Below are 25,426 nucleotides of genomic sequence, written 5' to 3' on the forward strand. Positions count from 1 at the left end.
ACTGAAAGCTTAGCTGTACAATAGACACAAGCGGAAGAGGCAGTATCTTGGTGGTGGAGATTTGAGAAGCATGTAGATGGTGAACCTGCGGTCTTCCAGATGATGTTGGACTACTGCCACCCCCAACTAGCATAACTAATGATGGGAGCTAGTTCAGCTATACCTTCATCTCTGATTTAGGTCAAAATACAGTAGCTCCACCTGTTCATTGTACACATGGGCGTACCCAGGATCAAAGCTAGGGGGGGCACACCAGCCACGCCCCCCAGCCACCCGATTGGCTAGCTGGCAATGACATGACCAGGATCCCCCCAGGAGGCATGGTCAACGTGCATGCCCCCCAGAGAAAAGGTGGCCGTTTGCAAGGCAGCACACGGAGCCACCTGCGCTTGCACTTCTGCCTCGCCCGCTCCTTTAATGGCAGCGGTGACTAAAAAGAGGCAACAGTAGCAAAGCTGCCTCCGTTGAAGGAAACCTGGACCTGGACCTGGGCTAACTTTCGCAGGCTGAGGCAGAGCACAGCAGGCAGCGCCCCTGCCTGTCCTCTCCAGCTGCCCTGCTTCTAGGGGAGGGCAGCTGCCCCCCTGCCCCCTGCTGGGTACGCCCATGATTGTACATTCAGTGAATTGGTCCACATGGACACTGTGACAAATGTATGTGTGTGTATTAAGAAGTTTGTGTTGGTTGCTTATAAATGGCGTTTTCAAAAAATGTGTTCTAGCAAACATCAGTGCTCTTCATCAGTGGCTGCTAGTCATGTTGGCTGGATGCTACCTCCACGGTCAGAGTCAATATGGCTCTGAATGCCAGCTATAGGACGGTCACAATGGGAGAGTGCTACTGAGCTCATCTCCTGCTTGTTGGCTTCTCAGGTGGCATCTGACTGGTGGGGTAACAGTATGTTGGGCTAGATATGGCTTTTCTCTGATACAGCAAAGCTCTTTCCCACATGCTCTTACAAGCTCAATACAGGTGGGCAATCATTCCTGAAAAACAGCACTACAGTATACTGTTTTGTCATTTTATGCAGAACATCAGTAAGGGACAAAAGACCCGGCCATGTGTACTCTTGGTGCAACCTAAAACATTTCATGCTTGGGAGCAATACACAGGGGCTCTGTGGTACCAGCATAGGGGGATGAGATTCATTGACGGACATCTTCATGCAGAAAGGGTTCCCTGAAGCCCTGAAGTTTGAAAACCATCTGCAGGCTGAAACATCAAACACATTACACAGGGGATAGTGTAACAATATATGTTTTGAGGCTGTGATTCAGTTGCTCATAAAGAATGGAATAAAATTATTACCAATTCAGGTTCTGGGTCCAATTAAAAATATGGAACAGATTTTCTGGAGAGAGATTGATTTTGGCCACCTGAAGTGTTCTTGGACAAAGAAAATAGTTACAAACTTTTTTTTTTGCATACGGAGAAAGATATCTGGATTCTGGCTTATATCAACAATTAAGGGTTTAACTGTACACCATACATTGAGTTTTCCACACCATATATTTGCTGGTACCTAAAAAAGGATACAAATGCTCCAAATATAAACAGTGCATTGAAGATGTGATTTTGGAATGTGAACAATGCTAATCCCATATAACAGAAGATAACATTCTCAGCCAAAAAGTTCATGAACTCGAACAACTGAAATGAGAAAGGGGGAAAAAACCACTCCATTATCATCTGGGTTTGCAGTTTGGTAATGGACTTTCATGAAATGATCCACAAAACATCTAGTACATAGATTTTTAAAAACATTTGATCTCAGTACTGAAGGTTGCAAGCAATGGTCTCAGTGAATGTGTAATAAAACAAAACAAAACCTGCTCAGTTGCAGCAGGAGCAGAGACATAGCCAGGGGTAGTTGTTTTGAGCTTATAATTTAGAGTTAGGGAAAACTGTGCACCACCTTTATCTGTTCCATAGGAACCAACTCCTAGGGGCCAAGGGGTCTTTGGCACCCCTCAATAAAATATTTGAGAGGCCAGGCCCCCCAGAAGTTGATGGGCATTGCCATTAAAATGATGTGTGTGCACTGTGATTGGTTATGTGGGCTGGGGCTTACCCAGGGCCGTCTTACCCATAGGCACTAGGGGTATGCATCACCTGGGCGCCGGGCTCTCAGGGGCATCAGGCTGAGGGTCTGGGGCCTGAGAGTTGAGTCCGGGGAAGAGCCCGCCCGTCGGTCGGAGTGCCATGGCGGGCTCGTCTGCTGTGGGTGGCTCTGCTCCGCAAGTTCGGGTGCGACTGAGACGCAAAAATCAGGAACCTGTGCTACAGCCATCCTATTCTAATTTTTGCTTAATTTAAGAATGTAAATTTAACATTATTTTTTAAGTTTGGCAACAATTTTACTGCAACAAGATATATACTTTCTTCCCTGTGGGAAGGAATAAAACACAAATCAAACAATGGCTTTTTCAAGGAAACTCAATAGTCAATTAGCTTAATAGACTATAGCAAGGGGAATCTTTCAGTGACTGCATGGCCTGATGAAGTTATATGCAATATCTTCAAATATCAGCAGAAATAAGCTAGAGAAAACTATTATATATATATATATATATATATATATATATATATATATATATATATATATATATATAAATGGATGGTCCTTTCCCCAAATTTGCTCTTCTGGACTCATCTTTGTAAAAATCCCAGTTAAAGGGACTTTTGTAGCTGAATGATCTTGTCCCTCAGATGGTTTCTCATTTTGCAAACTCTGTTGATGAGCATTCATAAATCACAGCATTAAAAGGGTTGCTATGGAGACATTTCGCTTTACATTTTCAATGGGGCTTATGTGCTTTTTTAAATCAGTGAAGGATGACAAAGGAAAAGGCAACAGATGTAAGAAACATTATTTCAGACAAAGACTGAAGGAAATGAATGGCATAAATGCCACACTTAGGTGCAAGAAAATCTTAACTGTGGTTGCAGACACATCAAAGATGCAGAGCTGAGCCGCTGAATAAATATGTTCACTCCAAACAGTAAGGACGCATTGAACAAAGAATTTGCTTGCTGTAGTATTAAAGAATTTGGACAGCACAAACTGGGAGAGAAGCCTAAGTTCAGAAAACTGGTGGGCACCAGAGACGGGGCCTTTTCAGTGCTTGCTCCATGCCGATGGAACTCCCATCCTAGACAGGTGCTGATGCCTACTATGCCAATAATTTTTAAACAGCCATTGAATATTTTTTTCCCTAAAAATCACCAACTACTTTTAACTGATACTTGTATCTGGTATTTTAACCTGCTGCTGGCTTTTTTCATTGTCTGTCTTTGAGCAGAAGGGTTTCATTTGGGGCAACCAGCCAGGGGATTATTGTGCTGCTCAGATTATTGTACTGCTCAAGAGATGGACAAATGAGTCTGGTTACATTGGCAGTGCCTAGGCTGAGCTGGAGAGCACAGCTGCCTGTTTGCTGCAAGGACAGCTCACGGTGACATTTGGGGAATGATCCATATGCTTGTTCAGATGGGTTGTTCAGTACCATGTGTGGTATGATTCATTTTTTAAAAATAATAATAATTTTTTATTGTCTGACCAGGCAGCGACTGCCGCAGCCCCTGGGACCACCAGAAAGGAATAACGACTCATGGCAATGTGTTATGGAATTAAAATCTGGCCACAACTTTATTAAACTTTCAAATGTAGGAAGATCTTGGCTTAGGCATTGGGCATGTATCCCTCCCAGCCCCCCCAGCTGGGGGAACTGGAGCTCCTCGGAGCAATGGGATATGTGGGTGCTCTGCAAGACGTACAGGTATGTGTACGCAGGCAGCCCACCCCATATCTCCGCATGCAGGGTAGTTCATTGACAACCTTTCAGTGTATGGCAAGAGGGGACCCTGGAATCGCTGCTGCGGGCGGGCGGGCGGATGTGTGTTTGTGAGTCACCACTTCACACACACACACATTTTAGGGAAGAAAAAAGGATTCCACCCAAGGCCATAAACCGCCAAAGTTGTGACGAATTGCTACGGGGAAGACAAAACCCTGTACACCTACACTCATTGGCTGGGAATCTGTGCAAGGACATATACAAAAGCCGCAGTACCCACAAACACAGCATAAATCTATGCCTATTATAAATAATTCTCCTCCCATTATATTCCCCAAAAAGAAACAACAGGACAAAATGATGACCCCTTTCCCCAAATCTTTGCCATCCCTACCCCATACTTCCTCTCTCCACCTGTGCTGGGAATGATTTGTATACAGCAGACATTCTGTGGATGTATCTATGGTGCAACACACACACCTCAGCATAGAAATGTGAATATTTCTGTTGGATACATGAAGGTCATTAAAAATCACAACCCAATGTAGCCACTGTTTTCCAATTTGGTGCAAAACTGATGGCATTTGAACATTGTGGTTTAATGAGTGCACAGTGATCAAAAGTGTGTCACGAAGTCAAGGATTATTGATAAATCTATAACAAAGGAAGTTCTTTTGCCGGACTTTTAAATTAAATTGTAAGGGAACACAGAGCACATCAGTACTGCTGGCATTTGAAACACTTTTATTACATGATTAATGTGTAATATGTTAATCACTTTACTCATTTTCTCTATTTCAATTAGAGATTTAAGAAAATCGCGCACATGCACACACACAAAGCAGGTTTTACTTTTGAAGTCACAGCCTGAAATCTTTGATACTTTGGGTACAAAAAGAAAAAAAGTCAGGAATAATGAATGCTGACCACGCAGTGGTGTTATGTTCTTCATTCTTAGGTTAAGCGGCTTAAAATGGGAGGAATCATGCATATAAGAAGATAAGTCCCTGGTTTATTTTTACTTCATATGGGGTGACAATTTTAAAGCCTGAGCTTATTTAGGGATTGCAGCCTGCCACACAGGATCATGGCACGTTATAGGATTCTGGAATGGCTTCTGGAGGAAGATAACCTTGCAAGGAAAAGCAGCAGCAACAAAAAATAGGGTGATCTAGTGAATTACCCTTTGCTGTTTTAAAAATATTTTTATTATCAGTTGGTTTCCACTAGCGCAATAATTTCTACTTGTGCAATGGAACTTTTCCTCCCTCTCCTCTCCTGTCCTCCCCTCTCCTTCTTGGCTGAGCTGTAGTTCAGCATATCCTACGACTTTGAGCAAGTGCCTGGCTGGTTCTTTGTGGCCTATTTGCTTGTTGCAAGCAGGTGGCATGAAGACTCCAGCAAGGCCCAAGGGTGCAGCTATGTATTCCCTTGCAGGTATTCCCAAAGTGAGTTGTCCACAGTGAGCCTCCATGCGACCAAGTGGTGGAGGCCACACACAAAAGAAAAAAACCTTGTGCTGCCATCTTCTCAGGAGGGTGAATCAGCCGTGAGTCAGATGCAAAACTGACGCCGCTCATGCGGCTATGTGGAACGTACTTAGCTGAGACCTGGGAGCAAACTAATATAGCTCTCAGCGGAAAGGAAGGCATAATTTCAAGCCAATTTTGTTGTTGTTATGCCATGTGGCTGACAAAGAAACTTGGAGTGCTTTAATATGTAATTGGTCTCCCTGTGCTCACTGGGAAGAAGTAATGTCTTTGATGCAAACCAATTGTCCCACAAGCCACAAAACACTAATATATTTACCTTTTTTATTTTTGCATTGATGTTAGCATTAATGGAACAGGCTGCTGCTCATGTTTTAAATGGAAAGAGGAAAATCAATCTCCTTCTCTGCACCTCCCCCACAATGGCATCCTCTTGTGACTTGCCATCATAGCACTAACCTCTGGCAATCAATTCCATTTCTAAGGAGACGGAATACCATTCATTCATCTTCAATTTGCTGAGAGGAAAGCCTCTGTTCTGCCCTATTAATTATAGAAACAAGATCGGAAACCATTTTTTGTTGCTTGCAAGCTTTTTTTTTTTTTTTTGTATGTCTGGTCAGATATCCATTTAGACCGATCTGAAATATTAGAGCTTAATATTCGATACCATGACCCTGGAATGCAGGAAATCAATCTGTTTTCATGAGGATTTTGTGGCCCCACGACTTTGGAATTCACTGCCAGTTGACATCTGTAAAGCTACTACCGTTCATTTCTTTGGAAAGGCCTTGAAACCCAGGTGCTTTCATTGGCTTATTCATGACTGATTATCTGTGCTGCAGTTGAGCTTCTCTGCGTTGATGGTCTTGGGGAAAATGTGTTTTATCTTTGGTCTGGGAATATATATTTATTTTGGGTGGTTTTATTAATGTTTGCAGGTTTAAGGGAGGCTTTGTATTCCGTTCTGTTGTTCATGGTTGGAAATTGTATTCATATCTCTTGTAAACTATTCTGAATAAGTTTTACTCATGTAGATGGACCATAATTAATTATATATATATATAGCCTAAATCAGTGGTTTACATCACACAGCGTTATGAATAAAGTATTAAACTTTACAATATAAAATTTATTTACATTATTCACTTACGTTAACTGGGGAGGGGGGAACCCCACCTCTCTCTTTTAACTTTTCTTTCTAGAGGCACGGGAGGTTAAAAACCGACTGCCACTTCTCACAAAGCCAATGGATGAGATGCTGTGATGTCACAGAATGTTCAGGAGCATTACTCCCAATCCCAATCGTTATTATTTAGCCAAAGGCCATCAATTGTACAAAAATAAGTTAAATCACCAAGAACATGGTAAAAACAAAGCAGCACATCCAACTTTCCACATGACAACAATACTAATAAACAGCAGCACATTACAAAATGAGTGAAAGGCTGCCATTTATAACTGAACTCAATCAATACTTTAACCCAAAGATAGCAGAACCCTGTCAGTAAAAAAGGTGGGGTATAAATACTACTACTAGTATTTCTAAGCTATTGCTTCCCAGTGTTGTGAGGGAAGAACTGACCATGTGTTTTGTAACCAGAAGACAGCTGGTTTAATCCCTGACACCAAGTTGGGCTAAAAGGATTTAGGTAGCATGGCTGGCAAGCCAGTGGTGTTGCTCAGGAAAGACCGCGGAGTGTGGTTGTGAGGGTCACCACATCTTTTTTTCGTTTTAAAAAAATGCTTTTTTGGAGAGTATGTGCACTGTTGCACAGGAGCAAAGCTCCAGGTTGTATACACATCAAACATTCAATGCGCCTGTTAAGCTCATTGAAAGCAAATGGCTTCCCCCACAGAATCCCGGGAACTGATGCTTACGTCGCTCAGGGCTACCATACCCAGCACCCTTAACAAACGACAATTCCCAGGATTCTTTCGGGATAAGTTGCGTTCTTTAAATGTGTGGTGCGTACGCTGCCCATGCCATCTTTATTTCCTCAGAGCAGCAGCGCCCACAACTGTATGCTGACAACTCTGATAAAAAGGTGAGAAATAGACACCCCTGTGTCCCCTTTCCTGTTGCCTGATAAGAAAGGGTGAGGAGAAAGTGGATCCCCCTTCTTGTTCTTTTGTTTTCAGGAAAACAAGAAAAAAAAAAGGACCTGTTCATTCCAGTGATCCCTACCAGGCTGTGGAAAGGGGACAAACAGGTTCCTTTGTCTTCCATTTCCCTCAGAAAACAGAAGCCTGGGAAGCAAGGTGGTAGGGGCAGTCAGGACAGTGCAATGGTTGGGGAGAGAAGACAGTGCAAGGACCCCTCAGAGGGCACCTTGCTTAAGCCCCCACCCAGGGGCGTACCCAGGATCAAAACTGGGAGGGGGGCAAGAGAGGGGAAGAGAGAGGGAAGGAAGGAGGGAGGGAAGGAAGAGAGGGAAGGAAGGAAGGAAGGAAGGAAGGAAGGGGTGGGAGAGAGAGAGAGAGAGAGAGAGAGAGAGAGAGAGAGAGAGAGAGATAAGGAAGGAAGAAAGGAAGGAAGGAAGGAAGAAAGGAAGGAAGGAGAGAAGGGGTGTGAGAGAGAGAGAGAACGGAGGGAGAGAGAAAAAGGAAGAAAGAAAGAGGGGGGAAGGAAGGATAGAGCTCCCGTCCGCCCTCCCCCAACTCAGGCTGCTCCCCCCCCACGTTCCTGTCGCTGGCTGCAGCCGCGGAGGGGGCGGAAACAGCCCGATTTCCATAACCCGCAGTGACTTTTCCCCTTCAGTTTTTGGAGGGAAAAAGTGCGGGTTATGGTCTGTAAAATATGGTAATTATTATTACTTGCTTCGGGGGGGCAGTTGCCCCCCTGCCCCTCGCTGGGTATGCCCATGCCCCCACCTCAAATCTGGTAGCCGCAACAAACAAAACATCTGCTGTTGCCAGTCTGAGTAGCCTGTGTTGCAATGATCTGACTCAGTATGTAGCAATTTCAAAGCTTGAAATTAACATAGGAATTAACTCTCACTGTCGCAGCACAGCCTAGCATAGATACATCACCTGAAACTTCAGTCTGGTTTTGGCTAATAGAGATAAATGTTATTATTAACTTTTGTATGATTTTTATTAGAAGCAGAAAATAGAAGCAATCAAATAAGGGAAATAGCTGATATACTATTTCTCACGCAACTCACCCAGTAAAGGAGGGGGACCTTTTCTTTAAAAAAATAAAAAATAAAAATAAAATAAATGCAGAATGATTCAGTAAGAAAAAGAAGAAGAGAAGGCTGAATATGGAAAAAGAAGAAGGGGGAAAGGGAAAGGAAATTGAGAGCAGTAAAGTGGAAGTGCAGGAAAAGAGGAAAGTAGGTGACAAAAGGAATCAATGCTCAAAAAGGTAGAGGAGATATTGTCATTTACATGTGCAGACGTCAGGGATGTCTCACTGATTATGATCAGAGAGCATTTTAAACAATGACTGTAAACGGGAAAGAAAACTCACATAGGAAATGTTTAACCATCATGATGTGGACCTTGATATGGAGAATCCAGTCTTGTTTTGGGTGGCATGGAGAGGATGGGGAGTGAGAGGAACAACTGAACTACAGTCTCCCTTGTTGAGAAAGTTGTAGGGGGCGGGACTTACTCATCTCTTGCCATTCAAAGCGACTCACCAGCAAAATGACTTGTCAATAAAGAGAACAGAAACATGGGCGTGTGACGTGTAGGTCTGCCAGTGCATCACGATAGTTGAAGGGCTACCAGGATGAATTGCATGATCTGTCTTTGTTTATTTTATTTATTAGGTTTTTATATCACTCTTCATCATAAGATCTCAGGTCGGTTCACAGGGTGGAGTCATCACCTTGTATTCCTTACATGCTCCACTTATAAGTGATCTTTTATGTCATCATTTCAGCAGGGAGGCTATTGGTGGGGTGGAGAGGAATACAGGAGGCTTGAATTTATTGAATCATTCCTGTGCAGTTTTGGAAGAAGAAGAAGAAGAAGAAGAAGAAGAAGAAGAAGAAGAAGAAGAAGAAGAAGAGTAGTTTGGATTTGATATCCCGCTTTATCACTACCCGGAGGAGTCTCAAAGCGGCTAACAATCTCCTTTCCCTTCCTCTCCCACAACAAACACTCTGTGAGGTGGGTGGGGCTGAGAGGCTTCAGAGAAGTGTGACTAGCCCAAGGTCACCCAGCAGCTGCATGTGGAGGAGCGGAGACGCGAACCTGGTTCCCCAGATTACGAGTCTACCGCTCTTAACCACTACACCACACTGAAGAATATCATGAGAACATAAAGAAGAGCCCTGATATACCTGTTTGTCGTGCTATGTTGCGGGGGGAGGGGGGCAGAATGGCAAAGTTATTCTGATCTGAGGATGAGAAACAAAAGTATGCTTAAGAAAGCTACAGTGGAACCTCGGTTTATGAACACCTCGCTTTACGAATTTTCAGTTTACGAACGCCGCAGACCCATCTGGAACGGATTAATTCACTTTCCATTACTTTCAATGGGAAAGTTCGCTTCAGTTTATGAACGCTTCAGTTTATGAACAGACTTCCGGAACCAATTGTGTTCATAAACCGAGGTACCACTGTAATTGATTCATTCAGAAACAAATATTCCGCTTCAGACTTTCTATGTTTCTGGGCCTCATCAGCAACTTGCACTTCGAATCTTGCCATGTGACCATTAAGAAATTTAGAAGCGTGATATTATAACATGCTTCTCATTTTTAAAGTAGATGCTGCGTAGCATTTGGAGGAAAAAAAATGAAGCGGAATAGCTTAAAACAATTCATTTAAGAATCACACTGTGACAAGAGTCTCAGTTCTAGACAAAACTGCTTCCAATTTGCAAGATCCTCTCAAGCAGCACTTAACAAGATTTCCCTTCACACTGTTACCTTTTAATGATATTTCTTTATGAAATGAGAAAGGTCTTTGGTGTTATGTGTGCTCGGGAGAACATGCCTCAAAAAATGTCAACACACAAAATAACAAACAATGCAAATCCCTCTTTAAGAGTTCACCTAAGCTATTATACATACCCAGTTTTGCTCACAAGCAATTACGAGCAAATGTTGGCAGTAACAGGATACGGTATCTAGCAGCACTATCTCCAGACACTGCAAATGATACAGGGATGTGTGTAGGAGTTCTAAGCAGCTGCCATTGAAAATAATGGCAGTTGTGCAGCAGGAGTGATTAATTGATTGCATCCATCATTGATAAAAGACTCATAATTAAAACATGGCTAAATGATTTGCTAAACCATTTCTTTACACTTGGTGGTCACAAAATATTGTACTGTCTCCTATGATATGGGGGGGGGGGGAGATACCGCAGCTTGGAAATTAATGGTACTATCCTGTTGCTCATTGATATTCTGGTGCTGGAAGGTGATTGTGTTTTATATAAAGAATCATTCAAGTGCAAAGTATATCACTTTACAAACATTTTCAAATGAGATATGCTTCTGAAAACACAGCCCAGGACTAGTTGCCAGCTTCCTCCTACCTTGCCGGTTATAGAAAGGTTGTTTCACAAAATATTTTGAGGGGAGGGCAATGTGCATTGCAATGGAACATGCTTTCCTGGCATTTCTGCTGTAAAAGGAAGTTTAGAGGTGGGTGGTGGGAGGAACCATGACACAAATTCAAAAGTAAAATGAGATGGCTCGTTTTTACATGTTATTTTTGAAATTTAGCAAAGGTTTCATCTTAGCCTCTTTTCATTTCCTGCATAATGAGCCCATATTGCAATCTTTTATTGAAAATAAGCTGTTGCTGCCAAATGCGCAGTACGGAGCTGCCCTTGGAGAAAGTCTGGAAACTTCCAAATGGTTTTAAACTTACTTCCTCTAAAGATCTGCCTTTTTGTGATAAGAAGCGTAGTATGGAAATGCACTGGGAAGTATCAGCTAACATTTGTTTGGCACAATGTTGTCTAACCTCCCCACAAACAAATCAGGATGAATGTTCAAGAAAATCATGGATGTTGTCTAACCTTACTGCAAGAAAGTCAGGATGATTTAAAGCCCTAAACGGCCTCAGTCCAGTATACCTGAAGGAGCGTCTCCACCCGCATCATTCTGCCTGTACACTGAGGTCCAGTTCAGAGGGCCTTCTGGCGATTCCCTCGTTGTGAGAAGCCAAGTTACAGGGAACCAGGCAGAGGGCCTTCTTGGTAGTGGCACCCGCCCTGTGGAACGCCCTCCCACCAGATGTCAGAGAGAAAAACAACTACCAGACTTTTAGAAGACATCTGAAGGCAGCCCTGTTTAGGGAAGCTTTTAATGTTTAATAGACTATTGTGTTTTAATATTTTGTTGGAAGCCGCCCAGAGTGGCTGGGGAAACCCAACCAGATGGGCAGGGTATAAATAATAAATTATTATTATTATATTATTATAACTTAGGAAAAATATTCCATCACAACTTTAAGGGGGAAGGCTTATAGGGAAATCTTACCAGGGAAATCTTCTACGTAAGCCAGACCAAAATGAACCTAGGCAAGAGTTTCCCCAGTGGACTGTATCAAAATGTTTGGAATGCCAAAGGAAGGATGATTTTGCCGACTTCTCCTTGTGACCTGGAAGTCTCCCCCTCCCTATTTTGCCATCACACATCTCGGTAATTCAAATTTCCCTCAGATCCTTCATGCTAGATGAAAGAAAATCCAATAAAACCAGGTCAGTTATATCTGCATTCATTCAGATTACATTTGTAATGATAAGAGCCCAATTAAACAGCAGAGTGCTATTCAGTCACATTAGCTACAGCAGCATGAACAGTACTTGGCACACTACTGCAGCAATTGCATTATCAAAGGGAGCCACAGACAGAGGAAATAAGTTGTTTTATGGACTTATTACCTATTAAATTGGACAATTGGAGGGGATTGGCATGTGGTTTCCTTCCCGACAGCATCTGCATTCACATTTTCCCACTGCCTTCCGAACTTAAGATACATGGTGGAACAATTCCTATGCCGATTCCCTCCTCTCCTCCTGCATCATGTTCAAGATCATGTGTCATGTAAAAGCTTATCTCCCCTCTGATCTTTGAGCTCAGCAGGTGAGTGCCTCCTGTAGATTCCATCTTATCTTCCAGAGAATATAGGAATCCAGTCTATATCCAGATTCCTACCCTTGGGCATTCCCTTGAATTACATAATAGACAAGTGATGTCTGCTGGTGAGCATTCCTCTTCCAGCAAGGATTTTATGTAGAGATCTTTATCCAGTTCTGAAGCTATACGAGAACTATGGTGCTGAGAAGATCAAGACCGTTCATAGGGCAGGCACTTTACCCATTACCAAAAAAAGAGGAAACATATCACCAAAAAGAAGGATGAAAGAGGACACAGATTTGCATAAAACCTATAGGTCATAGATGCATATTTAGAAATAATTTTCCTAATTTAAATAGAAATGCATCTCATCATAGTGGGGAAGACTGATCTGGTAAGCTTTGCATTTGTTCAGTCTGTTGTGCAAATGTTAACTGTTGATATGTTCCTTCAGGATCCCTGAGGCCTCCCTTCTTAAGCTTCTTTGCCTTCAGACTTGAATTATTTACTTATTTTATTTAACAAGTTTGATTTATCACTTAACTGGGACAATCTTTCAAACAGAGGAGAGTTCAACCTACATGTACCAAAGGCTCCGTGCTCCCACGTGTGATGAACTGTTCACTGAAATTCAGGTAGCCGTGGGAATGGCATAAGCATGAAAATAGAAATTAGACATGATTGTGAAGACATCGATAGCAGTGGATCTATGATCTTAAACATAAAGAAAGTTAAACTGCATAAGTTCAAAGTAAGACTCTAAAAAAGGCGAATGAAGGTAGGGTGGAAGTCATATTTTTAATATTTGGAGTAATATGAATTCTGTGTATATATTCTTTTTTCCTTTTTCTTTCTCTCTCTCTTTTTGTGGATTTTGTGGATTTTTCTTTTTCTTTTTTTGATGTACAAACAAGGTTGAAGAAATGTGGTGTATGTAAAATGTAACTTAAATATTGGTTATTGGATATGCACATTAAATAAAGATTATTGGAAGAAGAAAAAAGAAATTCAGGTAGCCGTGTTGGTCTGATGCAGTCGAAATAAAAATAAATAAAAAATTATCCAGTAGCACCTTATAGACCAACTAAGTTTGTTCTGGTATAAGCTTTCGTGTGCATGCACACTTCTTCAGATACACCTTCAGATATACATGTGTATCTGAAGAAGTGTGCAAGCACACAAAAGCTTATACCAGAACTAACTTAGTTGGTCTCTAAGGTGCTGCTGGACAATTTTATTTTATTTTTTAATTTTTATGTTCACTGAAATAATGCATTATTTGCACTGAAATAATACATTATGTGATCTATTATTTCTGGAAGCAATGCAGATTTTAGTTGTCGACTAGTCTCCAAATCTGCCCCATTCTGCTTTGGGAGGAATTTAGCAGCGGCCTGAATGAACATAATTCACCACGACAATTCATTGTGCACTAAATAAATAGATCCTGTATATTCAGCCTGCCCAAAACATTTTGCTGCCTGAGGCTGACAAGATCCCACCCTGCCCCTATTGCATGTAGAGATGCTGACAGGACTGGCAGCTGAATCTTACTTCAAATCTGGGAACAGGATAGTCTCCGCCACCACACCTGAGGCAGCTGGCTAGATTAGGGCACCCTGAACACGCCATGAGTCAACAGAGCAGAATGGCTGGCAGGGTGCAGTCAAGCAAAACAGCAGCTGCACCCCAGAATCTGTCACCTGAGCCAGTCACCTCAGTCTGTCTAATGGTAGGGCTGGCCCTTTCTGTATAAAAGCAACATGTAGATGTGTTTGGGACATGAAGGCAGGCACTTAGTACACATGTCCTAATTTAAAGGTCCATCAGGTCATTTCCATGTGACTAAAAAAGCTGGAGGGAGGGGGCAGAGATAATGAAAGCATTTTGGCTGATACCTATAAAATCCCATTTAGCTGATCCCAGCCAACTGCAGGCACCTGCCATCCTGCTGAAATGTGTGAACCATCCCCTTAACAATTTGAGAACACTATTAATATTTAAAGACATTTTTGAATGTTTAAACAGATTGTCAAGTCTTTTTATGAAACAGTTTGGAAAGGGTTTTGCATCTGACATTCTGTTTCCTCAGACTACTCTCATCCAAGACGACGTTTCTTTTTAGCAAAAAAGAAAAGACGAGAGAGAGAAAGGCAGTGCAGAAAAAGAAGCGAGCTCAAGTGCTGACGAGCAGAGAGAAAAAGCATTTCTGAGCAGAGTTCAGCAGTAATGCTCGAATCGCATCGATTTCCGGATTCCTATGCTGAGCAAAACTGAGTGCCATTTTTCTTTTAAGTGAAGATCTAAGGTCTCACTGTTACAGGGCCACAACACTATTATGATTCGTTTAAAGAAGAGACATGGATGAAGATCAATCCTGAAAAAATGTGTCTTGTGGCAGGAGAAATGTCTGACAGGAAGTATTCAAGCTGGGCTGGCTCTCTCTCGTTACATATCCCCACTAAATCATCTAAAAAAACTGTGGACACGACACAAAACTGAGGTCACACCCACACCATACATCTAAAACACTCTTACACCACTTTAACTGTCCCAGAGAATCCTAGGAACCGCAGTGTTCTAAGGGTGCTGGGAACTGTAGCTCTGTAAGGTTGGCACCCATAACAAACTACAGTTCCCAGAATTTTCCATGACTGTTCAAGTAGTATTAGAACCATTTTGTGATAGTATTCACTGCTACAGAGTACCATAGCCTCTTTTCCTGCTGTCCATGGCAGCCATTTTGTGCTGGCACCCTCAAGATATGAGTACCGACAGCTCATTTTTCTACCAACGAAAGCACTGGGAGCAACAGTGATTTAAATGTATGGCGTGGGTATGACCTGAAGGCACTGACATAAATGATAATGGAAGATGGGAAGTTTTCCCTCTGATCCTTTAAGAATTTTGCTGCCTCTGCTGAAATGAATGAGGCAGCCCTTATATGCAACAGTGTTGTGTGTGTAACATTGTATGTGTGAGGGAATTTGCAGTGGAATGACTGCAGGATTCACTGGGTAATTCATACGCAATACTGAAAGACTGCTGTGGGTTCATCTAGTGGAAAATCAAGGAGCTGATTTTAGTTAAGTCTCTCTTTTCTTTTTTTAAAGAAAAGGTGCATGTTTTTCATATTTTTGGTACAGCATCCTGCTAATCCACAGAGTTTTCTTTAAATCGTCTGCCCCATCTGTTCAGGGAACAAATCTGGCACACGTCCAGACTTCTGCTTCTTTCAATCAAATGCCCCAAATAATTGTTTAGCAAATGAAGTCATGTGACTACAAATCTCATTCCAATTGCAACTCATTTGCAAAGTTTATGGTGATTTCAAACACTATACACAGTGAAAACACACGAGGGTCATTTAAGTCCAGTCTCTGTGACTGCATAGATTACTCAACAGGGCCCCTTGTATTTGGAAGAGAGAGTTAAAGCTTAAAACCACCTGGCTCTACGTCAGGTTTTTCTCTGTGCTGAAAAGTAAGGGCTAACAAGGCTACATGCCAGCTGCTGTGTTTATGTTTCTCGTAATTCAGGCCAGAGGTGTTCAAGAGAATCACAGCCTAGCATTAAAAGGCTATCAGCTGCTTGAACTGAGAAGATCACCTCTGCTTCTTTTTAGCCACGACTCAACCTGAGGTGCTTGCTTGTTTTCAGTCTATTTTCAGTTGCCTGCATAGAACCTTTTAAAAAACAAAAGCAAAAATGTACCCATTGGTCTGTGCCAGAGATATGAAGTTCTCTGACTTTACTAGATCACCTAGTTGACTTTGCTAAAGTAAAATAGTACAGCAATCTTGACTGCACCAATCTAATGCTGTTTGATTTTTAGGATCTTTTATAACAACTTTTGTGTGCAGTTTTGCCCTAATATACACATTGTTGAAAAAAACTTTTTCTAATACAGTGTATTTTGCATGTTACTTTCACTAATAAATGTATTTTCATGCACATTTTGCCCTAGAATATGCATTTCATTTTTTATTTTTACATATTGCTTGGCTGGAGAAAAACACTGAAAAATTCAGAGGAGGGTGAATTTCAAAGGATGGCTGTGTTCCTGTTCACATATTGTTTCAGAATGTGCAAATTAGGTAGTTTCACCTTTAAAAGTGAACTGAATCGTATTTCTCTCCCATCCCTATATCCTGATACTTTTAACTGGAGATGAAGACTTTTAACGTTGTAGCCACTGCATCGCTCTGGACCTCACAGCTTTCTTTTCATCTCACTATCAATGAGTATTCTCACATGTGAGGCTAAAAGCAGAATATTGGTTAATGCATCATTTAACAGGAATGTACAACCTTCAGTGCATGTTTGCATTACAAATGCCTTCCTTTCGCTTTCTTTCCTATATTATTATTCACAATAATAATAGTGTTTACATAAACAGGCTAAGAGAGGCTAACAGGCAATTCAAACATTACTCAGTGAAACGTTTTAAAGGATTCTATGTGGGTTTGAATGGCTGTGGCTGAGTGACAAGGGAAGCGCTGGCATATCACATTAGCGAGTTGGAAGAATATGTTGGTTTTCAATGTGACATAGGTTGCTCTGAATCTGCAAATTAGGAAGACACTAGAACTAAGCAATTACTACATCTATGTGTCTGAAGCAGCTAAATATAAAAGCAACTTGGAGTACCTGTGCTGTGCATTAGGGTGTATTTGCACAAATGAAAATTGCAGGCAGTTCATGTATTAACTTCCTAGTGATACATCAGAGATTAGTGCAAGCTATGTCACTCAATTTGGAAGAGCGTATGCACATATATGTGCATCAGCTTAGCGCTCATGGGCACAAGACTCAGACTGTGACCAGTGTCATAATCAGTGTGCTGAGGTTGGAATGCAGTATCATCCTTCACCATACTTTTTGAGCAGGAATTCATGTAAAATACTTTGTTGTACGGGACGCGGGTGGCGCTGTGGTCTAAACCACAGAGTCTAGGGCTGCCGATCGGAAGGTCGGAGGTTCGAATCCCCATGACGGGGTGAGCTCCCGTTGCTCGGTCCCTGCTCCTGCCAACCTAGCAGTTTGAAAGCACGTCAAAGTGCAAGTAGATAAATAGGTAGCGCTCCGGCAGGAAGGTAAATGCCGTTTCCGTGCGCTGCTCTGGTTCACCAGAAGCAGCTTAGTCATGCTGGCCACATGACCTGGAAGCTGTCTGCAGACAAACACCAGCTCCCTTGGCCTATAGAGTGAGATGAGTGCCGCTACCCCAGAGTCGTCCGCGACTGGACCTAATGGTCAGGGGTACCTTTACCTTTACTTTGTTGTACAGATAATTCCAGTGGGCAAAGCTGAGAGAGATTAATGCCCCCAGTTTCATCCAACCAGGTCTCTGTAATACAAGCTACGTCAGCATGCTCAAACAGATTCAAGTCCTAGATAACTGTTGTTTTGCCATTCACTGACCTGGCATTGACCAACAGATTTCCAACCCAGAGGGACTGTTGCCAAGACTATCCAGTCTATTTGAAAAGGGAGAAAAGGATGGGAGCAACCGGCACCCTGTTGTGGATCCAGAATGGAATATACCTATTTTAAATAAATAAACAATAAATAAATAAATAAATGAATAAATGCTCACATAAAACAGGTGTGAGGAATTTTTGGCACACCAGATACTGCAGCACTGAGTTTCATAAGCTCCAGCAAGCACTGCCAATGGCCAGGATTGATGGGAATTATAGTTCACCAGCATAGAGGACCAGAGGTTCCCCATACCTGGTCTGTAACATTGTTACATTACTGATTTGAGCCTGGTTGGCTGGGACCATTAGTAATACCTAAAGATCTGAACAAGAATTGTTCATTTCTGGGGAATCATGCAATTTGCTCGGTGGCAGAAGTAGTTCTGGTAACCATCAGCCCTAGACTGTTTTCTTCTAGACTGGAAATGTTTTCCACTTTGTTGAAAGTCAAAAGGCGGTAGGACGGAATGTAAGTACCAATAAATCCTGACATCTAGGTGATCTTCCCATTCTGGAAGTGCGGATTAATTATCTCTAAAGAGCTTACTGTATCTACCACTGCAGCAGAGGGTAGTGGACCATGTCCAGAAAGGTGTTATTAAAAAGAATGAGGTCTTTTGTCACACTGAAACACAACCACTTGGCTGCCCAGATAAATGTCATACAGCTCTACAGAATGCCAGATTTTAAAAGATGGTTGTTCAAGATGCCTTTAGAAATGCTCATTGCTTCATATGTAGCACCCTGGCCACAAACACTAGATATCAGGATTCCAAAACACAGAAGATACCCAGTGGGGACTCTTCATGTTAACCATCACATTGTTTTGGCCTAAGTAGGGAACATTAAGGAGTTCAGTAGCACCCGACAGAAGAGCTTCATTTCACCAACTGGCCAGATTGATAATATTTGCCTTGCATAAAACCTTTAGTTCAGGCTTCTCCACTAGTTGTAGCAACAAGAATATCTACTCATTGCCTTTACCTTGCTTCTCTGTGCCTTTGCGTTCACCCAGTGTTTGCTTAACCTAGAAATGATTGAGAGGCAATGCAATAGGCATTTTCAAATATATGAAGGGCTGTCACATAGATGCTGAACCAAATTTATTCTCAGTAGCTCCAGATTTGGGATGGTGGGTCTGGGTGTGTTGATTCAGTTCTCATTTAAAGTTGAGTCTATGAAACAATATGTGAACTCAAACCCAACTATCCTTTGAAATTCATAATTATCTAATTTGTGTAATGCAGTTCTCCAGCCATGGTCACCAATATGTAGATACCAGGGGAAATTAATATATTAGTGAAAATAACATCATAAAATGCCTTAGAGAAATTGTTTGCAAAAATGTGTGCATATGTCAAAACCGCACACAAAAATGTGTTTTAGTTGGAGAAATTCACACTAAAATGCTGATAAATCTTCATGAGGATTTTTGTTTTTGTTTAAATAGATGTAAATTACTGCAGAAATGTGGGGAACTGAATTTAAGATTGAGAAAAAATGAGAAACATAGACAGCAGAAATTGACAGATCATTCCACAGCTACTCCAGAGAGTGGAATCCAAATCAATGGGCTAACACTCCTGATGGTATGAACTATATGACAATTTAATAAACTGTCTTGGAAGGCATAATACTGTTTCCTTCATTTAGAGGTTTTTAATCAGGGACTGTCAGTGGTTTCCTGCACTTCCCAGGGCTTGAACTAGTTGACATCTGAGGTCCCTCTCAATGCCATAATCCTATGATCCTCACAGGACGTGAGTCAGACATTAATAATAACAATTTCAGAACACTGACCTGAACATCTGTGTTGCTCCCACTGTGTTCTCTTGCTTTTGTGTATCCCAAATAGCAACATAGGTCAAATTGACCCTTTCTGAAGCTCTCCACTCTACAGTGAATGGAGGACTGTCACATATACAAAGCTGTGCTTGCTGTTACCAAGCGGGGCCGACTATAATAGAGTATCACTCCATTATTACCTTTTTGCACTGTGCCTGCCTGGCAAGGATTGGGGCCCAGGTCCGTGCTCTCATTGAAATGATCACATCATATTCTGGCAGCTGATGCAATTATCTTCCTGATGTTTCTGAAGGAAAGGGCAGACTGACCCAGCATAGGGGTGATAATGTGCATGGGAATATTACAAGAGAGCAGAAATGTATCAAGATTCATTTTCATTCACCAAGCATTTTTCAGAAGAATGGTTTTTATCACAAACTCCTCCTGATAAGATGCTGTCGTGCTTGGGACCAACCCTCCAAAAGCTGCAATTCTATATCAGTGCTATTTTGATGAACATTTCAAAGCCTCGGAGAGATAGTCGCATCCAGGCTAATGTTCTCTGCAGACAAAAATATTAAAAACTTCCCTGGTATCTCCTGGCTGTTTCAATTACATTTTGTTCATTAAAATGAATAATGTGATCATAAGCTTCTTGATTCATGTGTTTTACGGGATTTTCTTTAAAGCTACAGACCCCCCCCCCAAATCTATTGCTTTGAGACTGCTATGAGGGAAAAGCAGTACTGTATACAAATTTTGTAAAAGAAATGACAAACCAGCCAACCCAAAGTGGCCATGGAAAGAAGACAAAAGTCCCTACCAGAGAAGAATGGCAGATTAAGTTGATGGATTGCGCCAAAATGGCAAAAATGACCGGAAGAATCAGAAACCAGGAAGACCAAAATGTTAACAAGGAATGGGGAAAATTTATAATTTATCTTAAAAACCATTGTAAACAGCTAAAATCATTAGTAGGATTGGAATAACACTTGTAGTTTAATGCTGGATTTTGGATATAATGGAGGTGTAAAAGGCTTGGATTATTATAAAAGGTTGCAGGAGGAAATGGTTAACAAAAGGACCCATAAAGGGGAAGAGGGAAGTTTAGGAGTTTGCTCAGAATCTTGTTTTTATGCTGTTCGTTGGATAATTGACTGTAAAACTTTAAACTGAAAAACTAAATAATTTTATTTTAAAAAGTGGCCATGGACTAGGTAAGGAATTGAATAAATCCATTATAATGTTCTCTTCTGGTCTGGTCTTGTTAGATATAAAATAAGTAGTTATACTATCTATCTATCTATCTATCTATCTATCTAATCTAATCTATCATCTATCAGACATGTCCAACGGGTAGATCGTGATCTACCGGTAGATCACCAGACATCTGCAGTAGATCACTGGTAGATCATTGGCTCCCCCCAAAGAAGCTGAACAACTGTGGCTCCCCTAAAAAAAAGCTCAACTTTTTACCTCCTTCTCTCTGAAAAAACTCAACAACTTTGACCCCCCACATGGGCCTTTCTCCTTCCTAAAAAAAAGCTCGACAACTTTGACCTGAACCCCCCAAAAGGGGGTAGATCACTGCCAGTTTTTAACTCTGTGAGTAGATCGCAGTCTCTTGGGAGTTGGCCACCCCTGTATATCATCTATCTATCCATCAATCATCCATCTATCTATCATCTATCATGTGTTGCTTTGGCTGCATCTACATGATTATCCATCTTCCCCCCGTGAAGTGGCAGGTAGGGAGGCACAGGCAGGTCTGTGTTTCTGACCTGGCTTTCCAATGCCATTTGTTGCTGCCACTTACCTAGAGCAAGAGGCGCAAGGCAGCAGGGAGTGTGGTCCAGGCACAGCAGCAGCTGCCAGGTGGATACTCCTGCCACCTGTACTGAGCGCCCAGCTGCCTTGCCTCCTGTCCCCTCTCAGGAACTGGCAGGGTTGTGTGGCACTGAGAACCGAGCTCGTGCGACCCTGCCAGCTGCTATTGCTTTCCCTCCCTCTATGTGCAAATGTGAGCTTCTGAACGGGACACCAAATTGCCTTTACAAAACCATATTTATACACATTGTTTATATCTGATTGTGCTTTTTTGACATGATTATAGTGATTGCAATATTTGCTAATTTTAATGCAATTATTATTATTATTATTATTATTATTATTATTATTATGACCTGCTTTGAGCTGAAGGCTGTTGCTAGGAAAGCAGAATGCAAGCATCAAATCAAAACTAAGTCCTCGCCAAATTTGATTCACATGTTGTGCTCTATACTAGAGGATTTTCATGCTCAAATACTTCCGTGCCTATCCAAAGTTTAGCTGGTGGATTTTGGGGGCCTGGAGAAGGACTATCTGGGGCTTTGGATGAGGACCTGAAAGGCAGGAGAGAAATGTGCCTGTGTCTGGCTAGGCCAAACAGGACCCCAAATTCTGTAATCTCAGAATGGCATTCCCTCCAAACACTAGCCCAGAGGTGAACAGCAGCAGTTTGGCTTGGCAGTGCTATTTGCCAGGGCAAAGAGATTGTGTACTACTACAACTATGAGAAAATACAAATACTGATACAAATATTGCATCTACTCAGTTAGATAACATCCCATACCCCACCAATATACCATACTAGTAGATTTAAAAGCTTTGCTCTGCAGGCTGATAACAGACTGTACCTGAGGGGCATTCTGGTATTTACATAACACTGTCAAATTATTGCACTTGTACATTAATTTAACTGTATTTGTTATTCTATATAAATTCCAACAGGCTTTTGCTGTTGCAACCAGTAAAAACACAATGCTAATGAGGAAGGAACAGATCTCCTTCCATCACCACTGTCACCTTGTTACATCCTGTTTCTTTTCCACCGGTTTGCTCTGCTGAACTTCCTGCTCTGCCTTTTAATATAACATGGGTAATTTCTAAATTAATTCTGGAATTGGTGCATTCATGGTTTGCTACAACTTTCAGTTCCATCAGTCCATTTACCCCCACCCCCACCTCCACCCACCAGGTCCATGTTTCCGGTCAGCATGCAGAAGGTCCCAGGTTTAATCCACGGTATCTCAAGGTGGGCTGGGAGAGACTTCTTCCCGAAAAGCTAGAGAGCTTCTGCCAGTCAGTGTAGGGAATGCTGAGTGAGCTAGATGGAACAGTGCTCTGACTCAGTGTAAGGAGCTGCCTAGGTCCCCATGCACAAAAACACCTGTGCCCTTTGATGAAACACTGTTTAAAAAATGATGCAATGATGTGCCTCTGTTTCTCTGCCATGAGACAGTGGAGCTGGAGTCTGTATACAGCACTGGATCCAGAAATACTGCACTCATCTGGCAATAAAGCAGATCAACTGGCAAAAGTAGGACCCCCAAGTACAATAGGATGATAGGGGACTTTCAGCTTGGTTCTCCCCTTTCTGGTAGAATCCCTCAGCTACTGAGGAAGTTTCAAAAAAGTTTGTGATATGCCATGGGTGTCTGTGCCATTTGTTCAAAGTAGGGGCATCAGTTGGGCCATGAACAAGTCATTGAGCAACCCTGGATCCCAGCCTTAATAGATAGAAAGTACCACAGAACTTTCCCATGGACTGCAAGAAGATCAAACCTATCCATTCTTAAGGAAATCAGCCCTGAGTGCTCACTGGAAGGACAGATCGTGAAGCTGAGGCTCCAATACTTTGGCCACTTCATGAGAAGAGAAGAATCCTTGGAAAAGACCCTGATGTTGGGAAAGATTGAGGGCACTAGGAGAAGGAGACGACAGAGGACGAGATGGTTGGACAGTGTTCTCGAAGCTACGAACATGAGTTTGACCAAACTGTGGGAGGCAGTGGAAGACAGGAGTGCCTGGCGTGCTATGGTCCATGGGGTCACGAAGAGTCGGACACAACTAAACGACTAAACAACAACAACCACAGAATATTACCACAGAATATCTCACCATCTAGGCTGACATTTGATGATTGTGGCCTCCAAGGTAACAGCAGATCTTTTAAAAGTTTTACTTAGCAGAAGACCTGTTAAGGCTCTCCTGGCAGAGATGGTGCCAGTATTCTTCTCCCTTAATGAAGACGCAAACCTTATTCTTTGCATTAATGAGATCCTTTACTGGTATACTGTCAGTATTTGTATATACTCATTATTCTAGCAGAAGGAACAAAATAAGCAAGGGAACAGAAAGGGGCAGGGGGTGGGATTTGATGCTTTACCTGTTTAGTTCTCATTTTGGAGTCTGCTGACAGATTGTTGTATGTATAATGGGCCTGCGTGACTCCACAAAAAAGGACTGCCACGATTCCTGAAATACAAAGAAAAGACCACCGTCAGCTGCTTCTATTTTCTCCTAGAGTGAGTTCAAAGGGATTGGGAGGCAGATTAGCCTGCCTACAAACTAATTAAACAGCGCTAAACACTTTTTTTTAAGCCTGAAGGAAAATGTTACCATTATATCCTTCAAATAAACTAAAATCTAGCCTTGATCATAATAATTGAAGGTCAGGACTCTTTCCAATCTCTCTATAATTCCATCTGTCTGGTGAATATCTACACGGGTCTGTTCTATGCACATCTGATGGTTCAAAATTACTGGTTATAAATCATCTGGTAAAATTAGGGATTTTTTCTAAATATCATTAACCATGTGATTCTTAATGAAAATGGAGAGAAAGGTCTCCTGGAAACCATTTCTATTCCAGCCTGGAGGTGCCTTTTCAGATTTCGGTACTGGTGTGGGATTCAGAATCTTCAGTGCAGGGACAATATTCAAAGACCTTCTCTTTGATATATTCATGGTTGAATGACAAAAAAGGCATGCATTTTTGATCACATGCTTATTTATTTCTAGAACATTTATCATCTGCCCTTCACCTGAAGGTCCCAGGGTGGAGAATACATTCATATTTAAACAAAACAGCAATAATACACTAAAAATATTTTTAAGTAATTCATCACAAAGCCACAAAACATTAAAACCACCAAGTAGTAGCAGCAGCAGCAGCATAAATATGCCCATAGAACTTAGCTTGCTCTTCAGATAATGAGGTTTCCCTTATTTTTCCGGAGATCTTCGTGGGATTTACTCCACCTACTGATATTCTTTAAAAGATGCATCACCACACTTTGAATCCTGGAAGTGTGTTTTAAATGTATATTACATGTAAGAGTATTTGCACAAGATAATACCCTAAAATTCACAGCCCCAATGCTTTGTTAAGTTGCCTTTACATTCCCCCACCTTTTTAAACACTGCATTATATTCTGCCTTCTTTTTCTCACTAGATTAGTTGTTATCATGCTAACAGCTCAGGGCAGCATTCATGATCGGCATAATCCATAAGATCTTCTGATGTCACAGCTGTGGATGGACTGGGTTTTGGGACACCTTCAACCTCTTCCTGCATCCCAGAAGAGGGTGTTCTCTGAGAAGAGGGATAGATTGTAAACCACTCTAGGAACTGTAGCTCTATAAGGGGAACAGGAGTCTCCTAAAAACTCTCAACATCCTTAACAAACTACTGTTCCCAGGATTCTGTTTAAAGCGGTATAATTCTGCTTTAAATATATAGTGTGCATATTATATGGCCAATGTGTGTAAGCCATGTGCATTATCCATAAATATGTGTGAAACACAATGTGTGCCTCTACTTTTCTCTGTCCCCACCTAAATGGCCCTCCATTGCTATCATTATATTGCTAGGATTAGGCATGAATGGAATCACAGAATCATAGAAGGGAGCTCCAGGGTCATGTAGCCCAACTCCTTGCATTACAGGAATCCTGCCCACACCCACCCCTGTCTAGTCCTGTTGCGTTGGATGAGATG

General features: G+C 41.8%; 1 protein-coding gene across 1 annotated transcript in view; it reads right to left on the reverse strand.

Moving 5' to 3' along the window:
- Positions 1-25,426, reverse strand: part of SLC9A9 (solute carrier family 9 member A9) — a 251,213-nt gene that overhangs the window by 111,780 nt on the left and 114,007 nt on the right. The window contains exons 9-10 of the mRNA XM_035132511.3: positions 23,814-23,902; positions 1,537-1,650 (exon numbers count right to left, since the gene is read on the reverse strand). Coding sequence (XP_034988402.3) covers positions 1,537-1,650; positions 23,814-23,902 — 203 coding nt within the window. The remainder of the gene's footprint in view (positions 1-1,536; positions 1,651-23,813; positions 23,903-25,426) is intronic.

The sequence above is a fragment of the Zootoca vivipara genome, chromosome 5, assembly GCF_965207765.1.
Source record: "Zootoca vivipara chromosome 5, rZooViv2.hap1.1, whole genome shotgun sequence".
Taxonomy (NCBI): domain Eukaryota; kingdom Metazoa; phylum Chordata; class Lepidosauria; order Squamata; family Lacertidae; genus Zootoca; species Zootoca vivipara.